At 38.5% G+C, this 19,762-nt stretch overlaps 1 protein-coding gene across 2 annotated transcripts in view; it reads right to left on the bottom strand.

Moving 5' to 3' along the window:
• Positions 1-6,539: 6,539 nt before the first annotated feature.
• LOC131025133 (copalyl diphosphate synthase 1, chloroplastic-like) overlaps positions 6,540-19,762 on the bottom strand; it is an 18,312-nt gene continuing 5,089 nt past the window's right edge. The window contains exons 4-15 of one of the 2 annotated variants that reach the window (XM_057954752.1): positions 19,241-19,535; positions 11,605-11,779; positions 11,300-11,514; positions 11,071-11,191; positions 10,090-10,202; positions 9,778-10,004; positions 8,818-8,933; positions 8,581-8,679; positions 8,245-8,490; positions 7,886-7,985; positions 7,263-7,463; positions 6,540-6,951 (exon numbers count right to left, since the gene is read on the bottom strand). In XM_057954752.1, the coding sequence (XP_057810735.1) occupies positions 6,730-6,951; positions 7,263-7,463; positions 7,886-7,985; positions 8,245-8,490; positions 8,581-8,679; positions 8,818-8,933; positions 9,778-10,004; positions 10,090-10,202; positions 11,071-11,191; positions 11,300-11,514; positions 11,605-11,779; positions 19,241-19,535 (2,130 nt within the window). In that variant the 3' untranslated portion in view covers positions 6,540-6,729. The remainder of the gene's footprint in view (positions 6,952-7,262; positions 7,464-7,885; positions 7,986-8,244; positions 8,491-8,580; positions 8,680-8,817; positions 8,934-9,777; positions 10,005-10,089; positions 10,203-11,070; positions 11,192-11,299; positions 11,515-11,604; positions 11,780-19,240; positions 19,536-19,762) is intronic. The other variant, XM_057954760.1, reaches the window with a different exon arrangement.

Genomic DNA, 19,762 nt, shown 5'->3' with positions numbered 1-19,762 from the left:
GAAGATCATATGTACCTCCCTCGGGTGCGGGAAAGGAGGTTCCCGTCCCTGCGCTGGCTCCCTTCTGTTGTCACGGTTTACCTTCCTGCCGTTGGTCCCGATTATTTCTTTGATCCCTCTGATCCCGATGATCCCTGTGATCCCGATGATCATTTCCCCTGGTTCCGCCTCTGGCCCTCGTTTCCTCTGGCGATGAATTGATCGAGGTTGCCCTGACGCACTAGTAGTTCCAACTGGTGCTTAAGATGCCCACAATATTTGGTATAATGTCCGTAGGTGTTATGGTACTCGCATAGCTTGTTGTTGGGCCCCTCCTGGGGCGGGCCCATCCCGGTAAGTTCCTGGTGCCCGAAAAAATGGTTGGCCCTTTATCAAGTGAAAAATCTCCTCATGTGGTCTGTTCATGGGCGTGTATTCAGTGAATCGTGTGACTTTCATTCACCGTACGCTGTTGTCGGGGTGGCATCTCTCCCTGGGGTGGCAGTACCCTTGGAGGCAACCCTCTGAATGGTGCCCCTATCCTGATGTCGCTGTCTCTCTGGTGCTTCCTCGGCCCTTTTGGCTTTGTGCTTATCATTTTCCGCTTTCCGAGCCATCCTGGCATCCTCCAGCTGTAAGTACCCCGGTAGTCGAGACATGATGTCGTCGAAGTCCTTAGCCGGGCCTAATTTGTAGTTCGTCAAAGAATAGGCCTGGCTTTAGTCCTCTGACATAAGCGCAATTCTTAATTTGAGATTCCGCCTCTGGTACCTCCAGAGCGGCTAAGTTAAATCTGGCAGTATATTCCCTCAGTGTTTCATTCTGATCCTGCTTGATATCCATCAGGGACAGAGCTGACTTCCCCACTCTTCGCGAGCTCGCGAACTGCCTCAGAAAATGCGTTTGTAACTCCTCAAAAGAGTGGATGGAATTTGGGGCGAGTGTCCCAAACCACAACTGGGCGGGGCCAGTCAGCGTGGTGGAGAAAATCCGGCACTTGATACCCTCAGTGTACATGTGCAAGGTAACCAATCCCTCAAACCGGTTGAGATGTACTTCCGGGTCAGTGGTACCGTCGTAGTCCAGAGAAATGGGTTTATAGCTTCGCGGCAGGGTATCCGCTAGGATGTCATCGAAGAACGGACTGCGATTGTTGATGGGATGAAACCTTGACGTTTTAGCCCTCTTGTCCTCCTTATCTCTCCCATGTTCCCGTCTGTCCCTCGGGGAGTCGTGAGCGTGGGGGCGCTTGTGACCCTTGCGCCCTGGCCTGCCAGAGGAATACTCCAGCTTCCCGTTCCTCTGACCTCTCTATATAACGTGATTTCTCTGAACGATGGGACCTCTCTGATCGATGCGATTTCTCTGCCCTATGAGACTTTTCTGACCTCTGGGCTCGGCCGTCCCTCTGGGACTTCTGCCTCAGTGAATTCTCCAGGTCCTCAAGCTGGTGTTTTAGTTGCGACACTTGGTTTTTCAGTCGTGCATTCTCCTTCGGTCTCTCCTCCTCGAACACGAGCGAGACGGATTGACTATCAGACTCATCAACCCCCTCCCGTCTAACAACACTATTAAGCCTGACTTGACTCCCTTCCGGCCTTTTCTCCACTTCCTTGTCAGCAGGAACCCTTTGTATCTCCCTCGGCAGCGGGGCTTGTGCTTCAGTGAGTTGGTTGTTCATCTCCTGAACCGTAGGAGGCGGGGCTTCAGTCCCCTGTGGAATGAGCGCTCCTGCCAGAGGAGTTGCAGCGGGGATGGTGGACAGCAGAGGAGTCCCCAACGCCTGACGCATAGTAGCGTAGTTGAGTAGAGCCATCATTTGCTCTGCCAGCCCGAAGTTGAGCGGTCCCCCACCAGATGTAGGGGCCAAGCCTGGCATCTCGGAACTCGGAGTCACCAGAGCGAATCTCTGGACGCTAGCATTTTCCCTGTCGGCGGAGTGGCTGAGACAGTGTGAAACCCGGCGGTGAAGTGAAGATGGTGCTGGTGGGCAGCCCATTAAACAGCGAGGTGGGCACTTCAGTAGTGTGGGCAGCAGAGCCAGACCCCACGTTGTCGAACTCCTTCTCCAGAATACGGCGAGTTTCAGAGGAACCCATAGTACCTGCACATAAACAAAGTGAGAAGAAATCCAGACGACAAATGAGTAGATCCTCCTTTACTGATTGAAATTGTCGAAACAGAAAGACGGCGCCACAGACGGCGCCAGTTGGTGAGATACAGAAAGATGGGTAGAGATTTTTCGGTAGGTTATTAAAGAAATGTGGATTATACCTAGTTTGATCGATCGGAGAAGAACAAAGACGTAATTGGAATGCTAGAACACAAGAGAAAACTGTTGCTGTATTGAGAATTAGAGATAACGTAGGTTACAAAGCACGAGCTCATGGCTTATTTATAGATTACATATGAGGGCAAAATAGTAAAATCAGCGTCCGAGCATGCGCCTTGCGTGGTCGAGGGTATGATGGTAAATTCGTCTTTACGCGGGAGATTTCCCCGCGCTTCTGGTGATTCCTCTGGCAAAGGCGGCTTCTCTGGCGAAAGTGGTTCCTCTGGCGAAAGTGGCTTCTCTGGCGAGAATGACTTCTCTGACGAAAGTGGCTCCTCTGGCGAAGGTAGTTCCTCTGGCGAAGGTAGTTCCTCTGGCGAAGGTGGCTTCTCTGGCGAGTGTGACTTCTCTGGCGAGGGTGATTCTTCCGGCGGGTATGATTCTTCTGATGAAAGCTACCTCGCTGCTCTCCGTAATACCACTGGTAAAGAGATTCCTCTGCTCTACATATATTACTCCTCATCAATAATATTTTCATATATTTTTCCACCAAATAGAATATGAGATAAAAAGAGCGAGGCTACCACTAAAGTATGATAAATTTTTCTCATCTTTTCTTTTTACTTCTTTCCGAATGATAAACTTACAACCAAGGCTAATCATCAGAACTAAATATCTCCTTAAAGCATCATGCGTTTACTTTGACACTATCAAGCAATGAAGTGGTAGGCAAATCATATTATACATATATGCTTAATTTAAATAGGGATATATAGTGCGTGAACTTTCATGCAATTTTAGTTTTGCACATGAATTAAAAATTATGCCTTTAAATACATCCACTTCCAATTATTTTGATTTTCACATTGTTGTTGATTTTCGGCGAATTAATTACATCATGACTAGAAGAAGCGGCAAATTAATGTTGCAGTGACAAACTGAAGTGACGTCATCCAACTATGTCATTTAATACATCGGTCGTTTAAATCATATAGACATTTTAAGAGTCTACCTCAACATTAATTCATCAGAATTTGACAAATCTTCTAAAAAAAATAAAACTGAATATTCGTGTTTTTGGAGGCAAATTTTTTAATTTATTTACGAAACTAAAATTTGATGAAAGTTCGTATGTTTAAGCGCAATTACACCATTTGAATACTAGTACTCAAAACCAAATTGATCAATGACATACATGTTTTGTTGCCCATCTTTATCCACCGAAGTTAATCAAGTCATAATTAATACTTCCTCCGTCCACGAAAAATGGGGCACAATTATTATATTTGGCATCCACAATAAATAGGGCACTTTCCTTTTTAGTATATGGGCCCATATCTCTTCCTTATAATTTTTCCTTACATATACCCCTTATTTACGAAAAAAAAAACCCACCTTTAAATCAATTTCGTTCATTTCATCTAATTGTGGGACCCTTTCTCCACTCACCACTCATTTTATTTAAACATGTGCCTAGAAAATTTGCTCATTTTTCATGGACGGAGAGATTATATTTGATGTGGTGGGTTTTGATTACATGATAAACAAATAACTAAAGAAAAATGATAAAAACCTGAAGTGAAAAGGAAAATCTAATTGAGGAATATGAGAACTTTGGACGTCCAAGAGATCTTCAAAACTATGAATTCGAGTAAAGATGATGATGACACATGAATGAAATTCCGAAAAAACAGATGTAAAGCATAATGAAAAAAGATGATGTGAGAGTAACGAGTGAAAAATGATTATATTGTTAAATAACGATTACAAGAGTAATTGAAGTAAGAAGTGTACGCATCTATGACAAGATAATGAACTATCTATTTATAGGCAATTCTAAGCGAAGGGCATTATCATCCTTTCATATCTGGATGTGGAGGGGTAATTTCATCATTTCAAACTTCTTGTGCACCAATTCCTAGGGCAAACATGTTTCTTTTGGGCTGACATGTAAAAGCATCTAATAGTAACGCCAACAAGAAATGTATATCTAAGATCTTCAATTAACATACTCCCTCCGTCCCATTATTTATGGCGAGCCATCCCATGTAACATGGCATGTTTCCTTTTTGGGCTAGAATTAGGGCTTAGTTTAAGTTTTTAATCATCCCTTTAATTATCTCACTTTCTTTTATCTTTCTCTCACCTATCTCACTCTCTTTTATCTCTCACTCACTAAACCTGCCTCCAGCCGCCGCTGCCTCCATCCACCGGAACCCGCCTCCGCCTGCCGTTGCCTCCAACCGTCGCCGCCTCTACCCACCTGAACTTACCTCTACCCGCCAAAACCCCACCTCCAGTCGTCGCCGTCTCTACCCACCAGAACTCGCCTCCACTCGCTACCGCCTCCACCCACCAAAACCCACCTCCAGCCGTCGCCGCCTCTACCCACCTGAACTCACCTCCACTCGCTGCCGCCTCCACCCACTAGAAACCACCTCCAGCAGCCGCCGCTTCCACCAACCAGAATCCACCTCATTGAAACCCTCTCCACCTCTCTCTCTCACTCCTCCACTGCTGCAAAACTCTAGGTTAGATCTCTCCTCCGCCGCTGCAAAACCCTAGGTCGGACCTTGACAGAAGAGGTCGTGCATCGTGGTGGTGGCTGGATTTGGGGCTAGGTAGCAGAGGCGGTGAGTTTGGGGATTTAAGGTTCCGATTGTTGACGACCCCTTTGTTGCCTGGGAGGTGGAGCCAGAGAGGGAAGGATTTTTTATGAGGAAAAATGGAGGTCGAAGGGTGGTGGCTGATGGCAGCGCCCATCGCTGGAGGCAAACCTACTCCACCGCCTCTCTCTATCTCTCTCCTCCATCTTCCCTTCCCTGGACGGCGAGCTCCTCGTTGATGTAGTGGATTTATTTTTCTTCGAATTTAAAGCTAATTATTGTGTAGATCTGATGTTAATTTTGGTTGTGGGTCATAATGTGAATTCCTTTAAGAAATTAAGAACACTAATAAATTAAACACACTACTAATACACACCTTTCTTCCTAATTTTGTTCTTCTTAATCTCCGTGTCGAAAAGGCATAGGCCATAAATACTGGGACGGAGGGAGTATTCCTTTATCTTTAATATTGACGTTGATCTACTCAAGGCTAGTAATCCTACTCTAGATCTGATGTAGCTTGAACCTATTACGTGTTGACATTGCTCGTTTGACCTTCTTCTTCGCTGATTATTTTACTCATTCTGGGCTGACATTCAACATTGATTGTCTAGGATTGACTACTTTTCTTTATTGCTAGCTCTTTTTTGACCTACACGAGATTAACTTTACGTATCTAATTACTTTTAGCCAAAATTATCTTCTTCGTTGATCGCTTAATTGATTATGACTCTTCATATCAGTCTTCCAATTTTAGAGAAACCTCCTTGCAAGATATGCTCACTCATGTATAAATCAACATAATCTTCTCTTATTTAAGTTTCTTCAGCCCTGAGTTTAACATATTAGACCTTAATGCAATAAAAAGATCATAAATAATTCACATCAATATCAGGGCCGGATCAAGAAAATTGGGGGTCTGAGGTGAAGAAAAAAAATAGTATATATAAATAAATTTTGTAAAATTAAATTCATTTCATCTTCCTTACTTTTTCGACTGCAAAAGTATTTATTAAAGCTTTATCATCATAGATAATATGCTTAATTCATTCAATCTATCTTATGATATAATTGATCTTAAATAAGATTTAAGTAATTTTAATTTAAACAATCTTATTTCAACAGACATAACTATTATAGGTATATGATAGAGTAATATTCTATAAGTAATACTTATATGCAGTAGGGAACGAATCTAACTTTATACAAATTCCTTCAACAAAAGACAATAAATACTATACCAATTAATTGAACTAAAAATTAAAAATCAATAATAAATTAAGAGATAAAATGTTCGCGATTTGATGAAATTTATTATACTATTAGGGTGCGTTCTCTTTGGTTGTAAATTTATCATGAGAAAAGGAGGGATAAACAAAATTTCACCCTTTAAATCCTTCCTTTTTTTCCCACATTTCCTACTTGACCCCTACTCATTCCTCATTTACACTACAAATGAGGGATAATATTATCCATCCAAAAATGGTGTGATAATATTATCCCTCCTTTGTAGTGTAAATGAGGAATGAGTAGGGGTCAAGTAGGAAATGTGGGAAAAGAAAGGAAGAATTTAAAGGGTTAAATTTTGTTTATCATTCATTTTCCCATGATAAATTTACAACCAAAGAGAACGCACCCTTATAGTGAATTGATCCTTAAACCTTTGAAGACTAGAAAAGGACTTTATCATTTCTTTGATTCTAACTTCATATTAAAATAGAAAAGGACAATATATGTATACAAATAATAATGCCTTATTTTGGTGGGGGGCCTGAGGCGGCCCACTGGGCGACCGGACCTGATGAATATTATTTAGAAATGTGTCTACAACTCGATATTGGATCCACTAATTCGAACACGGATGCTAAACACTTATACAATCGGCTCAAATAGTACTTTGAATATATGGAGTTCAATAGTTTCGACATCAAAGTAGGCACTGTAGTAAAATGTTTTTGCCACACACAGAAATGTTTGCTTGATATTTCTGTTGAGGCCGCTGGGTTCTTCAAGGACTAGTTTTGCCAATGCCTGCATATCTGCTTCTACCTCAATCAACTTGCCTTTCCATGCGCTCCTTCCATACTTTAACATCTACAAAAAATAAAATAATACATGAGATCTGAATTTATATTTTCTCAAATGAAGAAACAACAATATTGATTCATTGAATAACTCATAATCATACAAAAATTCAATTGTCATGTGTTACTAACAATAATGCATTCTTTGTGTAGTGGAATATAGGATGTGAAAGGTGAAATTTTAACAAATGACCTAAATTAGCATGTACTACTTGTATATTGTGACAACAACATATAAATAATATCTAAATTTATTTTTTCCACAAGAAAAAAAAAAGGATTGAATTAATAATATTATGCATAAAAGTATTTTTATTTTACCTTTTTATTTGGAATCTGAGAGAGATAGTGACAGATTTTATTTACGAGCTTCGACAGAGTTATGTATTCATGGTGGAACAATATATCGTCGTTTTGTGGAAAATGAGCAGAGCAAATGTTTAACGTGGTGACAAGGAGCTCTGCGTCTTCCCATAAATTTTCGTCTTCTCCTTTGTCAAACTTCATCAGCCACAAATACCACTGTATATAGCATATATAAGTATATTAATTATTAAAGGGCTATTATAATAAATACATGAACTTTCGTTCAATTCTAATTTTGCACATGAAATAAAAATTTTGACTTCAAATAATGCCATGCAGTTAGCTGAAGTGGCATAAGCATACAATGATGTTGTTTATTGGTCATTTAAGCCATACAAATATTTTTGACATCCATCTCGACATGAACTTAAGGATAATTAACAACCTTGTAAAAAATCAGAGTAATTAAAGTTCATATATTTCAGCAGAATTTATAGTCCATGTGCAAAACATGAATTAAAGCTTATTTATTTAAGCGCAATTGCCTCCAAATAATAATAATAATAATAATAAAGAAGAGATAAAAACAACGAACAAGAAAATTGAAGAAATTAAAGTATATCAGTGTAGAAACTCACTGTGTTTTTTAGCTGAAGGCCAATACATTCATCAAAACCTTCTGATAGCTCGTAGATGGCTTCTAGCAGAACGTTGATTGCACGATCCACTGTCTCAACACTGATCCATAATTATGATCGAAGTGTAAGAAGTAAAATTAAGAAAAAGAAAATATTAACAAGATGCAGCTATCATAAATTTTGATTTACCCCCAGCATTTTGTATGAAGAGTGTGGTAGGACACTTTTAAAATGGTATATGTAGACTCAAAAGTAGGGCTGTAATGAAAAGAGCTAATACTTTGTAATCTATTCGAGATTCTGCTCGAAAAAAGTTCGTTCGAAGCTCGATTCGATAGTAAATAAAGGAAAGAGAATACCTATTCAATTTGTGTGAGCCGTTGATGTTGTTTCTGAATTCTTTTAGTAGAAGAGATTTTTGTTCTATGGAGGCTTCTTTTTCTAAAAATGTTCTGATCATCTTAGAAATCAATTGAGATTTTGCCCACACAATTCTCTCTTTTACTCTTTCTGGTTCAAATATAGTTGTGGCGGCCAAAAAGTAAGCTACCAGCATTTCTTTTCTGCTCATCCCAAATTCTTGAATTTTGCAACTTTTATACCATCTGATGAAGTAATAAAAAGAATTACGAGTTAGCACAATTAAACACATTAAAAAATTGAATTCCAATTATGTATGCACGCAAAATAAGTACCCTTGCATATAATTCCATTCAATCTGATGTTCGAATTGGCATCTCCCAAAATCCAATTTTGCGAGCTCCAGATAATCATCGTTATCAATATCTGGCATCCTATATACATTAGTGATATTAGGCCCCAAATTTATTAACTAATATATAGTAAACTAATGTTCATATATATATAAAAACGATGTGATATATATTTATATAGATATGTCCTTGCCTGAAAGAAAAAGAAGATTAATTTACCTGTATAAGGTTTTGGCGATCCACACTGTGGTGGAACCACCGTAATGCTGCAGATAATACACAGTCTCTACTCGTGGTAACGTGGCATACCATGGCATCTCCAATCCAACTTTTATCTATATTTTTTCAAGAAAAAACAAAGAGTTAATGTAATCTTAAATTTTGAATTACAGTTTGGTCCGTATTTTAGAAATGGACTATTGCTTATTGTCAGACTCAAAATAAAATGTAGCAGTAGCACATTGATTTCGTTAGCAAATCTGGATTGGACTCACTTTTCCGTTGTATAGCTCTGTAGGATATATAGTCGCATTAACCGGGAATCTTCCCGGAATTGATGGTCGAATAAAAATAATGATGGGGAAGAAAAATCAATGTCACTTATAGAAACAATATTATCATCATCTAGATTAATTAAAACATATTTTTGGTTGCTTTCGGTACTGAAAAAAGTGGGGGCCATCTAAAATTGAAAATGAAACAAAAATATTGGTCAATATTAAAAGTGCGGTGAACTTCTTAAGAAATGGGTAAATTTTGATTTAAAAAAGTGATATTGATCAAAATCAAATATCAATATATATAGAGAGAGATGATAGCTTTTAAATGATTTCTACATTTTTATCACATTTTGATTTTATATATCAACTTTAAAATCTGTCTATGATTCAACTTTTACACATGGCCGCCTAAAAATCCAAGGCCTTAGAACAAAACAATATCGTTTTTTTTTTACTTTCCAAAACGTCTCTTGTAAATTATTGATTTCTTCTATTTCCGCAAATAAATTACGAAAAATTAAAATCGGATCTCATTAGGAAAATCAAATTAAATCAAAATTAGTTCAAGAATTGTTAAATAGATTCTTAAGAATTTAGCGACGAAACCAAAATTTGCTCAAATTTTAGAAAATTACATGTGGAGAGAAAGAAGGAGTATAATTAAGTTTGTTAGAATCACCTCATTAGACAAGTCCTTAGATACAACCCATTTATCGAGGAGTTGATCGCCTGCTAACCAATGTTGTAAGAAGTTGCAAGAGAAGTGGTAGGCTTCTTCAAGAATGTCTTCTCCTGCAAATCGGATTTGGGAAGCCCTATATAGAGCATACATTGGCGTCGTAGAAGGTGTCACTTCACCTTTGTGGCAACAGAATTTTTCACCCTCTTTGAATTTCCTCAATGTATCTGAGCCAATAAATTAATTTGTATTTGACAACTAATTAAAAAGAATGGTTTAATTAATTAAATGAGTGTTTTTTGAATGTTTTACTTGGGTTAACATCATATCCTTGCAAGCGTAGAAGCCTGAATGCCATAGATGTGTCATCAACTTCACTATAATTTATATCTCGTGCACTATAAATTCCATCTTCACTCCAAAACCTGTGTCATCAACCAAAGTAGCTTCAAATACAAGACAATAAAACGGACCGGTGTTTCCTCAGCCTGTGTCATCGCCTGTTTTTGATGTTTAGTCGTGATAGATAAAAATAATAAAATTAATTAATTATTTATTAAGATTAATTGAAATTTTGAGATATCCAAGAATCTTGATAATTTTCATCATTTGAGCTAATTGTACTTGATTCATATCAAATTGAAAGAGTGAAACTGAAAATATCCTAGTAATTAAGGATAAAATATTTAATCATACATCTACAAATCATACAAAGTAAAAGCTCCCTAAAAATATACATTAAATTTAGCTTGTTTATGATTTTGCATGCGAAATTTCAATTTTTTTTAATACACAAATATAGGAATTATGTGCTAAACGATAAAATTCAAAGCAATGTGTTATATTGAATGAAGTGCTAAGTTACAATTAATATTTTGAAGGTAAGAATATGACATCATTTAGCACTTAATTTCTCCACTACATCATTAAAGAATATACATATGCATTCCAACTAGCCATATATATGATCAATGCTACATCAACTTTAATTTGGCATAATGTGGTTAAATTTTGAGAAAAGTGCAAACAAAGTAAAGTTTGTGCATGTGTTTTAAAAAAAGATAATTAAAAATTCATATGCAAAAAAAAGATTGAATTGTTTTTTTTGTGTGTGTGCTTTAAGGTAATTAACCATTCTATTTATCCAAAACTCATAAGGTTGGGTAATTGAATTGTATTGTTTTGTGCAGAAATAACACGTACACTTGGTTCCTATATAGTTGTAGCCTTCTAGAAGTTTCAAAATTTGAATGAATAAAATTGTGAGTGTTATTTGTGATGCTAGCATCTTACCTATATACATAGGCTAGGTAATCCTTGATCTCCGCCTCAAAGAAACGAGAAATTCCCAAGCGTTGTAGTCTATCAACCACCCATAGTCGCGAAAATAAGTCTACTGGATAAGTATGGGGAGCTGTGATACAATTAATTAAGTAGCAACAAGTTTACATATAGTTTGTGAAGATAATGCACAAGTTTATGATCAATTAGTAGTTTTGCATATATATAATGATATATATACCTCCTCCATGAAATTTGTGGACGATGTTAGTGATAAATTTTAAGCAATTGGTATCTTTAGTCTCCATGAATGCAAAGGCAGTAGATGATGGAGATGTGAAGAATGAGCCATCAGCTGACTGGAGTTTTATTAGCCTTGACCAATCCAAGTCTTCCAGCCCTTCCAAACTATACAGTAGTGTTGTTGTCACCTGGTGCATCAATTCTTTTGGTATCCTATTCAATACACAAATTGAAGTACTTTTAATTATATTTGGATTTGGGAATTTTAGAAACTCATCAAAATATGAATGAGATAATTATTACTTGTTGAGTTTATGATCCCTTGCGGTATAAATATTGTTGGGGATTGGAATATCATGAATTCCTAAGTGGCTTGCTTTTCGAACAAGGGCAGGATATATGACTTCAAACCCACACGTCATGTGCGCTTCAGAAGCATCTTCAAGTTTCCACACATTTTTCTTCACATACGATATTCCTAAACATAATTAAATCAGTTAACATACAGGTTTCAATAAAAATAAAAATAAAAAAACCAGTTAACATACATGTACTTTTTTAGTATAGCTATTCCATTATAATTATGAGTTATATTATATGGTTCTTCAGAATTATACTATCAGTTTTAGTTTTCAGTACATATATCTTCCCTGAAAGAAATGAACTAGAGCTGGTCTTGGGTACAATCGGGTTGCACCCCGATCCGCACTCTCCTCCATTCTCCCTCGATTCCTGACTTGTCTCCATTCACGCCACGCATGCAACAGACAGCCAACACCATATATAGGACAAGACAAATAACTTTTCATTCTTCTTCTTCTTTATTATTATTATTATTATTACTATTAATTTCAATCAAAATGCAGAAAGAAAAGAGTTTATGCAAGCTCGTGCATCCATATAGTTTCTATTTCATTTTCATTGTTGCTTGAAGGCCTCTACTTCAAGTTGACTCAAGCGTGTGTATGAACTGTAGTTGTAATTGTTCATTTGTGTGTAAAACATGTATCAGTAAAAAGAGAAATATTAGGGATTTTCCTAGGAAAATGGGTGTGTTAGTAAAAAATGGAAGTAGGTAAGCCACCTACCACCTCCCACTCTTTGCCACCTACCACCATCTGCCACCTACCACCTCTCATCCCCTATAAAATCCTTCCTCGCAGCAGCAACACAACACACCAAATACAACTATCAAACAAAGCTTTCAGCTAAGAAAGATAGAGAGAGAAATAGAGAGAGAAAATTCTTGTGAGAGAAAACTTCAGTGTGGAAGTTATACACGAGTGATAAAAGTGAGTTGAGAGATAGCCTCTGCGTAGGCATATACAAAATACAGTGTGGTATTTTTGTTGTACTCCTCCTTTTGAGATTCTCTAATATATTGGTGTGGGTCCGTGGACGTAGGCAGTTTGGCCGAACCACGTTAAAAATATCGGTGTCATTTTTTCTTCTCGTTTCATATCGGTCGATATCCACAATATTGAGTCACACTTGATCCCGGGCGGAATTAGTTGCGTCTAATTTCCTAACAACTGGTATCAGAGCCACGTTGGTGGCGAAATTTTTTTTTCTTGCGCTGGTACTATTCACGTGAATAGTGAATTCGTGAATAGTAAATTTTTGCGAACAGTGTTTCGTGCGCAACGGTAATTATTCTTTTAAAATTCTTAGTATGCTCTGTGGTTGCAGTGTAAACTGAACCTCCACATCAGAAACGAATTTTTTGAGAAAATTATCGTGTTTTTTGATCGAGTGGGAGCAATGTCGACAGACGATAAAATTTCCAAAATGGAGAAATTCAATGGTGTGAATTTTGGATTTTGGAAAATGCAAATGGAGGATTACTTGTACCAGAAGGACCTGTATAAGCCCTTGAAGGAAAAGCCAGTGGATATGAAGGACGACGAGTGGGAGGTGCTTGATCGAAAAGCACTCGGCGCAATCAGACTGACCTTGTCAAAGTCAGTCGCCTTCAACATAAAGCATGAGAAGACAACAGCGTCTCTCATGAAAGCTTTATCCAGCATGTACGAGCAGCCGTCTGCAGCAAATAAAGTTCATTTGATCAAGAAATTGTTCAATATGAAAATGACGGAGAGCGGAAGATTTGGAGAACATTTGAACGAGTTCAACGAAGTGACGGACCAACTTACCACGGTGGACATCAAATTCGATGATGAGGTCCGGGCTTTGTTAATTCTTGGGCAGTTACCTGAGAGCTGGAATGGCACAGTCACGGCCATTAGCAGCTCTGCCGGTAAGTCCAAAATGAAGTTCGATGATGTCGTGAGCATGATCTTAACCGAGGAGATCCGGAGGCAGTCAGATGTAGTCTCCACTTCAGGTGCCGCTTTAAATGCAGAAAGCAGAGGCAGAAACTCAAACAGAAGTCAAGGGCGTGGACGGAGCAAGTCAAGGAATGGCAGGCAGAGCTCCAGGATCCACAAGAATTCCAACAAATCAAAGTCTGTTGAATGTTGGAACTGTGGTCAGGTCGGACACTACAGAACGCAGTGTAAAGTACCTTCAAAGGGAAACGAGATAAAGACCGAAGCCAATGTTGTGGCTGAAGAAGAAGGCGATGCCTTGATATGTTCCATGGAGAAAAGGGTCGAGTATTGGGTCATAGACTCTGGAGCATCTTTCCATGCCACCTCGAATCGAAATTTCTTCATAAATTACATGTCGGGAAATTTCGGAGAAGTATATCTCGGAGATGATCACCCATGCAGCGTGGTGGGCATAGGAGAAGTACAGATCAAACTCAATGGATCTGTATGGAAATTGAAAGACGTGAGACACATTCCAGAGTTGAGGAAGAACTTGATCTCCGTCAAGCAATTGTCAAGAGAAGGATGTGATACACACTTCTCAGGTGATTATTGGAAAATCACTAAGGGCGCAATGATTCTTGCACGTGGCAAGGATACTGGAAGCCTATACACAACGATGAATGCGTGTGTGACAATTGCAGTTGCTGATAGCAAGAAGAATGCAAATTTGTGGCACCAAAGACTTGGGCACATGAGCCAGAAAGGGCTCAAGTATATGCATTCGAAAGGGAAACTACCAGAGCTTCAGTCTGTTGATATAGACTTTTGCGAAAGTTGTATCTACGGGAAGCAGAAGAGGGTGAGTTTCAATACCAGTGGTAGAACTCCGAAGCAAGTAAAGCTTGAGTTAGTCCACACAGATGTTTGGGGCCCAGCAGCAGTTTCATCCAATGGCGGAAAGTCTTACTTTGTGACTTTCATCGATGACCACTCGAGAAAGGTGTGGTTTACTTCTTGAGACACAAGTCAGAGGTGTTCGAGGCGTTCAAGAAGTGGAAGGCCATGGTGGAAAATGAAACTGGCTTACGGATAAAGAAGTTGAGATCCGATAATGGTGGAGAATACGAAGATATGGCGTTCAAGAAATTTTGTTACCAGGATGGCATCAAGTTAGAAAGGACGTTGCCAGGGACACCACAACAAAATGGAGTTGCAGAACGCATGAACCGGACGTTGACAGAAAGAGCTAGGAGCATGAGGATACATGCAGGACTACCAACACAATTTTGGGCAGAAGCTGTCAACACAGCGGCATATCTCGTTAACCATGGGCCATCTGTACCATTGGAGTACAGAATACCTGAGGAAGTTTGGAGCGGCAAAGAAATTAAACTTTCTCACTTGAAAGTATTTGGTTGTGTCGCGTATGTACACATTAGTGATAATGCCAGGAGTAAGCTCGACTCCAAATCACTAAAATGTACTTTCATTGGATATGGTGGAGATGAGTTCGGGTACCGTTTTTGGGATGACAAAAACAGGAAGGTCATTCGAAGCAGGAATGTCATATTCAATGAAAATGTGATGTACAAGGACAGGAATGCAGTGCAGTCCACCGACACAACAAGTGACGATCCAACATACGTTGATCCAGATGATACTGCAGAGTGCAGTACATCAAAGCAAACAGATGAAGGTTTGCAGACGGAGGAGCCCAACTCTGAGGCTGATCCACCACAGTCTCCAGTTCCAGCTCCAACTCCTATACCCAGGAGGTCATCTCGACCTCATGTTCCAAACAGGAAGTACATGAATCAAATGTTACTGACCGATGCTGGTGAACCTGAATTCTATGAAGAAGCATGTCAAGTCGGAGATTCTGTCAAGTGGGAGCTTGCAATGAAAGAAGAGATAAAATCTCTTATCTCTAATATGACGTGGGAACTAGTTGAGTTGCCCAAAGGAAAGAAAGCTCTACACAACAAATGGGTGTACAGAATCAAAGAAGAGCATGATGGTTCAAAGCGATATAAGGCAAGATTGGTAGTCAAAGGTTTCCAACAGGAAGAAGGAATTGACTACACAGATATCTTTGCTCCGGTTGTAAAGTTGACAACAATCCGGTCGGTCCTGAGTATTGTCGCAACGGAGGACTTGCATCTAGAGCAGTTAGATGTGAAAACTGCTTTCCTCAATGGTGACTTAGAGGAGGAAATATACATGCAACAACCAGATGGATTCTCTGTCAAAGGAAAGGAGAAGCTGGTGTGCAAGTTGAAAAAGAGCCTGTATGGCTTGAAGCAAGCTCCAAAGCAATGGTACAAGAAGTTTGATGGATTCATGCAGAAAAATGGCTACATGAAGTGCAATGCTGACCATTGTTGTTACTTCAAGAGGTTCGAGTCCAGCTATATCATCTTGCTACTTTATGTTGATGACATGTTAGTAGCCGGCTCAGACTTGAACGAAATCAAGAAGTTGAAAAGACAGCTTTCAGCGGAGTTCGAGATGAAGGACTTAGGAGAAGCAAAGCAAATTCTCGGGATGAGAATTTACAGAGACAAGCGAAAAGGTGTTTTGCAGTTGTCTCAGGCCAACTACGTCAATCGAATCTTGCAAAGATTCAACATGAGCAGTGCTAAGCCGGTTAGCTCAGCATTAGCTAACCATTTCCGCCTATCCAAAGAGCACTCTCCAAAGACTAAGGAGGAAAGAGACTTCATGGCTAAAATTCCTTACGCCTCAGCCATTGGAAGTCTGATGTATGCCATGGTCTGTACTAGACCAGATATCGCTCATGCAGTGGGAGTTGTGAGCAGATTTATGGCAAATCCAGGAAAGCAGCATTGGGAAGCAGTAAAATGGATATTGAGATATCTACGTGGATCTACTGATAGATGCTTATGCTTTCGACGAGGTGATGTAGCACTACAAGGTTTTGTAGATGCAGATTTTGCCGGTGAGGTAGATCGCAGGAGAAGCACTACCGGTTATGTCTTTACTGTTGGCATGACTGCTGTTAGTTGGATCTCGCAGATACAAAAGATTGTTGCTTTATCCACTACAGAAGCAGAGTACGTGGCAATCACCGAGGCTAGCAAAGAAATGATCTGGTTACAAGGGTTGTTGGCAGAATTGGGTTTTGATCAGACGAAGAATGTCTTGCACAGCGATAGTCAGAGTGCGATACATCTGGCAAAGAATTCAGCATTTCATTCTAGAACGAAGCATATTGGACTTCGTTATCATTTCATCAGATCTCTGTTGGAGGATGAGGTGTTAATACTTGAAAAGATCCAAGGAGCTCAAAATCCAGCCGACATGCTTACAAAGGCAGTAACCATTGATAAATTGAAGTTGTGCTCAGCTTCAATTGGTTTGCTAGAATGACAAAGACAGAAAGGCTGTTGCGTTGATCGAGGTGTGAAGACAGATTGAAATCAGTCTTCAAGTGGGAGATTGTTAGTAAAAAATGGAAGTAGGTAAGCCACCTACCACCTCCCACTCTTTGCCACCTACCACCATCTGCCACCTACCACCTCTCATCCCCTATAAAATCCTTCCTCGCAGCAGCAACACAACACACCAAATACAACTATCAAACAAAGCTTTCAGCTAAGAAAGATAGAGAGAGAAATAGAGAGAGAAAATTCTTGTGAGAGAAAACTTCAGTGTGGAAGTTATACACGAGTGATAAAAGTGAGTTGAGAGATAGCCTCTGCGTAGGCATATACAAAATACAGTGTGGTATTTTTGTTGTACTCCTCCTTTTGAGATTCTCTAATATATTGGTGTGGGTCCGTGGACGTAGGCAGTTTGGCCGAACCACGTTAAAAATATCGGTGTCATTTTTTCTTCTCGTTTCATATCGGTCGATATCCACAATATTGAGTCACACTTGATCCCGGGCGGAATTAGTTGCGTCTAATTTCCTAACAGGGTGATGGCGGCCGATGGATTTCGCTGGACAACGAGGCAGTGGAATTAAAGGATAGAGGGAAAGACAAATTTTTAGAAATTTCCCCACTATTTTATGTGTACCGCTGTATACCACTCTTAATTTATCTATTTTATAATTATTTTTTATAAAAATAAAAAATATTATTATATTATGAACTCTAATTGATATTTATCACTAAAAATTAAAATTTTAAAAAAATTATATACCCTAACTTTGAATTAGTGAACCCAAATAATCAATTATTAATTCAAATAAATATAAAAAAATAATTTTAAACCCTAATTGGATGAGTGAACCCTTGTAATTATCTTTTTATAATATTAAAGAATAATAAATTAAAATTGAAGAAAATATAATTAAAAATTATAATAAATTAAGAGTGATACACGGTGGTACACACAAAATAGTGGAACATAAGATCCCATGTGCATCACCAATCGGACTTTATCTGTCAAGGTGCGCACACTTCACGTGCAAAATAATTCGATCCGGCTCAAATATGGTTAACGGACGTCGAATTTTAAAATAAAAATTTTCAATTCTAATAATCCAAAAAAAATTGACCTATTTATACAAACCATCTTAAAACAGTTACTCATACTCTAAATAATACTCATTCTGTCCCAATATTGTTGGCTCCTATTCCTTTTTATGCCGTCCCATATAACATAGCTCGTTTCCTTTTTGGATTATTCACCACCTATGTCTCTCTCTGCTATCTTTTTCTCTCATTTCACCAATTCGTCTCTCTCTCTCTCTCTGTTCACCGATTCTTGACCGCCTCTATCCTTCTCTACTCTTCTTTCTATTCCTTTTTCAGTCTTGCCACTCACTAATTCTTCACTGTGCCCTACAGCCTCAGACCTCTTCACTTGTGGAGCCTCCAACAAATAACTTTGCTAGACGGCGGAGAGGCGAAGGTGAGGGTGCGGCGGCGCGGCTCTTCCTCACTATTGTTAGATCTAGGAAGAAGAGACTAGGTGGGGGCGTTGGCCACTCGCCGAACTCGTAGAAACAATGGCGTGACAGAGAAGAGCGAGAAGAGAGGTAGAAGGATTGTGTGCATGTGAGTTCTGCGAGAGAGAAGAGGGAGAAGAGCTTTGTGTGTGTGTGTGTATTTTGCTAGAGATAGAAGAGAGGCGGAAGAGAGATTTGGCGCCACGACCAGTGATGACAAAATATTTGATAGAGAAAAGGTTTCTACTTTCTCATATTAACAATTGCTAAAAATAATTAAAAGTAATCTATACTAATAGAAAAAGAGCCTAAAGCATCTTAAGGCACAACTTGTAGATTGCCTATTTTACCCTTATTACATATTTTATTTTAAGGTTATTTTACATATTATATATTTATAACAATATATTAATTCATTAGATATTACACTTAATTTATGTGATTTTCATCTATAGCTATTGATAAGGCTTATTGATAAATATATGCATTTAATAAATTATCTAATAAATTTAATGAATTAATAGGTTTTCTAAATAATAGATTATCAAATAAAATAAAATTAATTACACGTACAATGTACGTTATTTCTGCTAGTACATGCTAAAATTAAAGGTTGTACTTATTTTCCCTTAATTGTACATGTGCTAAAACAAACAAGCTATTAATATTAAGACGGAAGGAGTAATACTAGATATACGTAAGATATGATTGACCGTTTGGTGGTATATATAAACATATAATCTCATACCTTTTTCCATGTTATGAGTGCCAACATTCCACGACTTCAATGCTATGATGCACGCCATAGTATTTAGCAGGCGATCATACACAGAGAAAAAATGTTCGTCTCCCCATGAGCCATCAGGATGCTGATTTTGGAGGACCCACTCCAGCGAAGAGGGAAATTGAGGAGTATCAAACCCATCAATATTTTTTATAAGTGCAATCCATGCTGTATCATAGGCTGACACACTTATTCGTCCCTCTTTTATTGTAACCATAAGAATCTTTATGCATGAGATCATATCCTTAATTTTATTATTCTGCAAAAGGAATTGAACTAATTTGATCCCCTAATTTAATATCAAAACATCATATTTTAATTGGTATATACTTATGACAATATAAATATAAATATTACTCATTTAACTTCATGGAGACGTAATTCTTTCCTAACGACAACTCATATGAGCATTAACTGTCCCACAATTTAGAGGAGTTTGGCTGAGTTTATAAGTTCTTTAAAATAGTGTATAAGTTATTTAGGAGC

Source organism: Salvia miltiorrhiza, chromosome 1, assembly GCF_028751815.1.
Source record: "Salvia miltiorrhiza cultivar Shanhuang (shh) chromosome 1, IMPLAD_Smil_shh, whole genome shotgun sequence".
NCBI classification, from domain to species: Eukaryota; Viridiplantae; Streptophyta; class Magnoliopsida; order Lamiales; family Lamiaceae; genus Salvia; species Salvia miltiorrhiza.
This window is presented reverse-complemented; position numbering and strand designations above follow the sequence as displayed.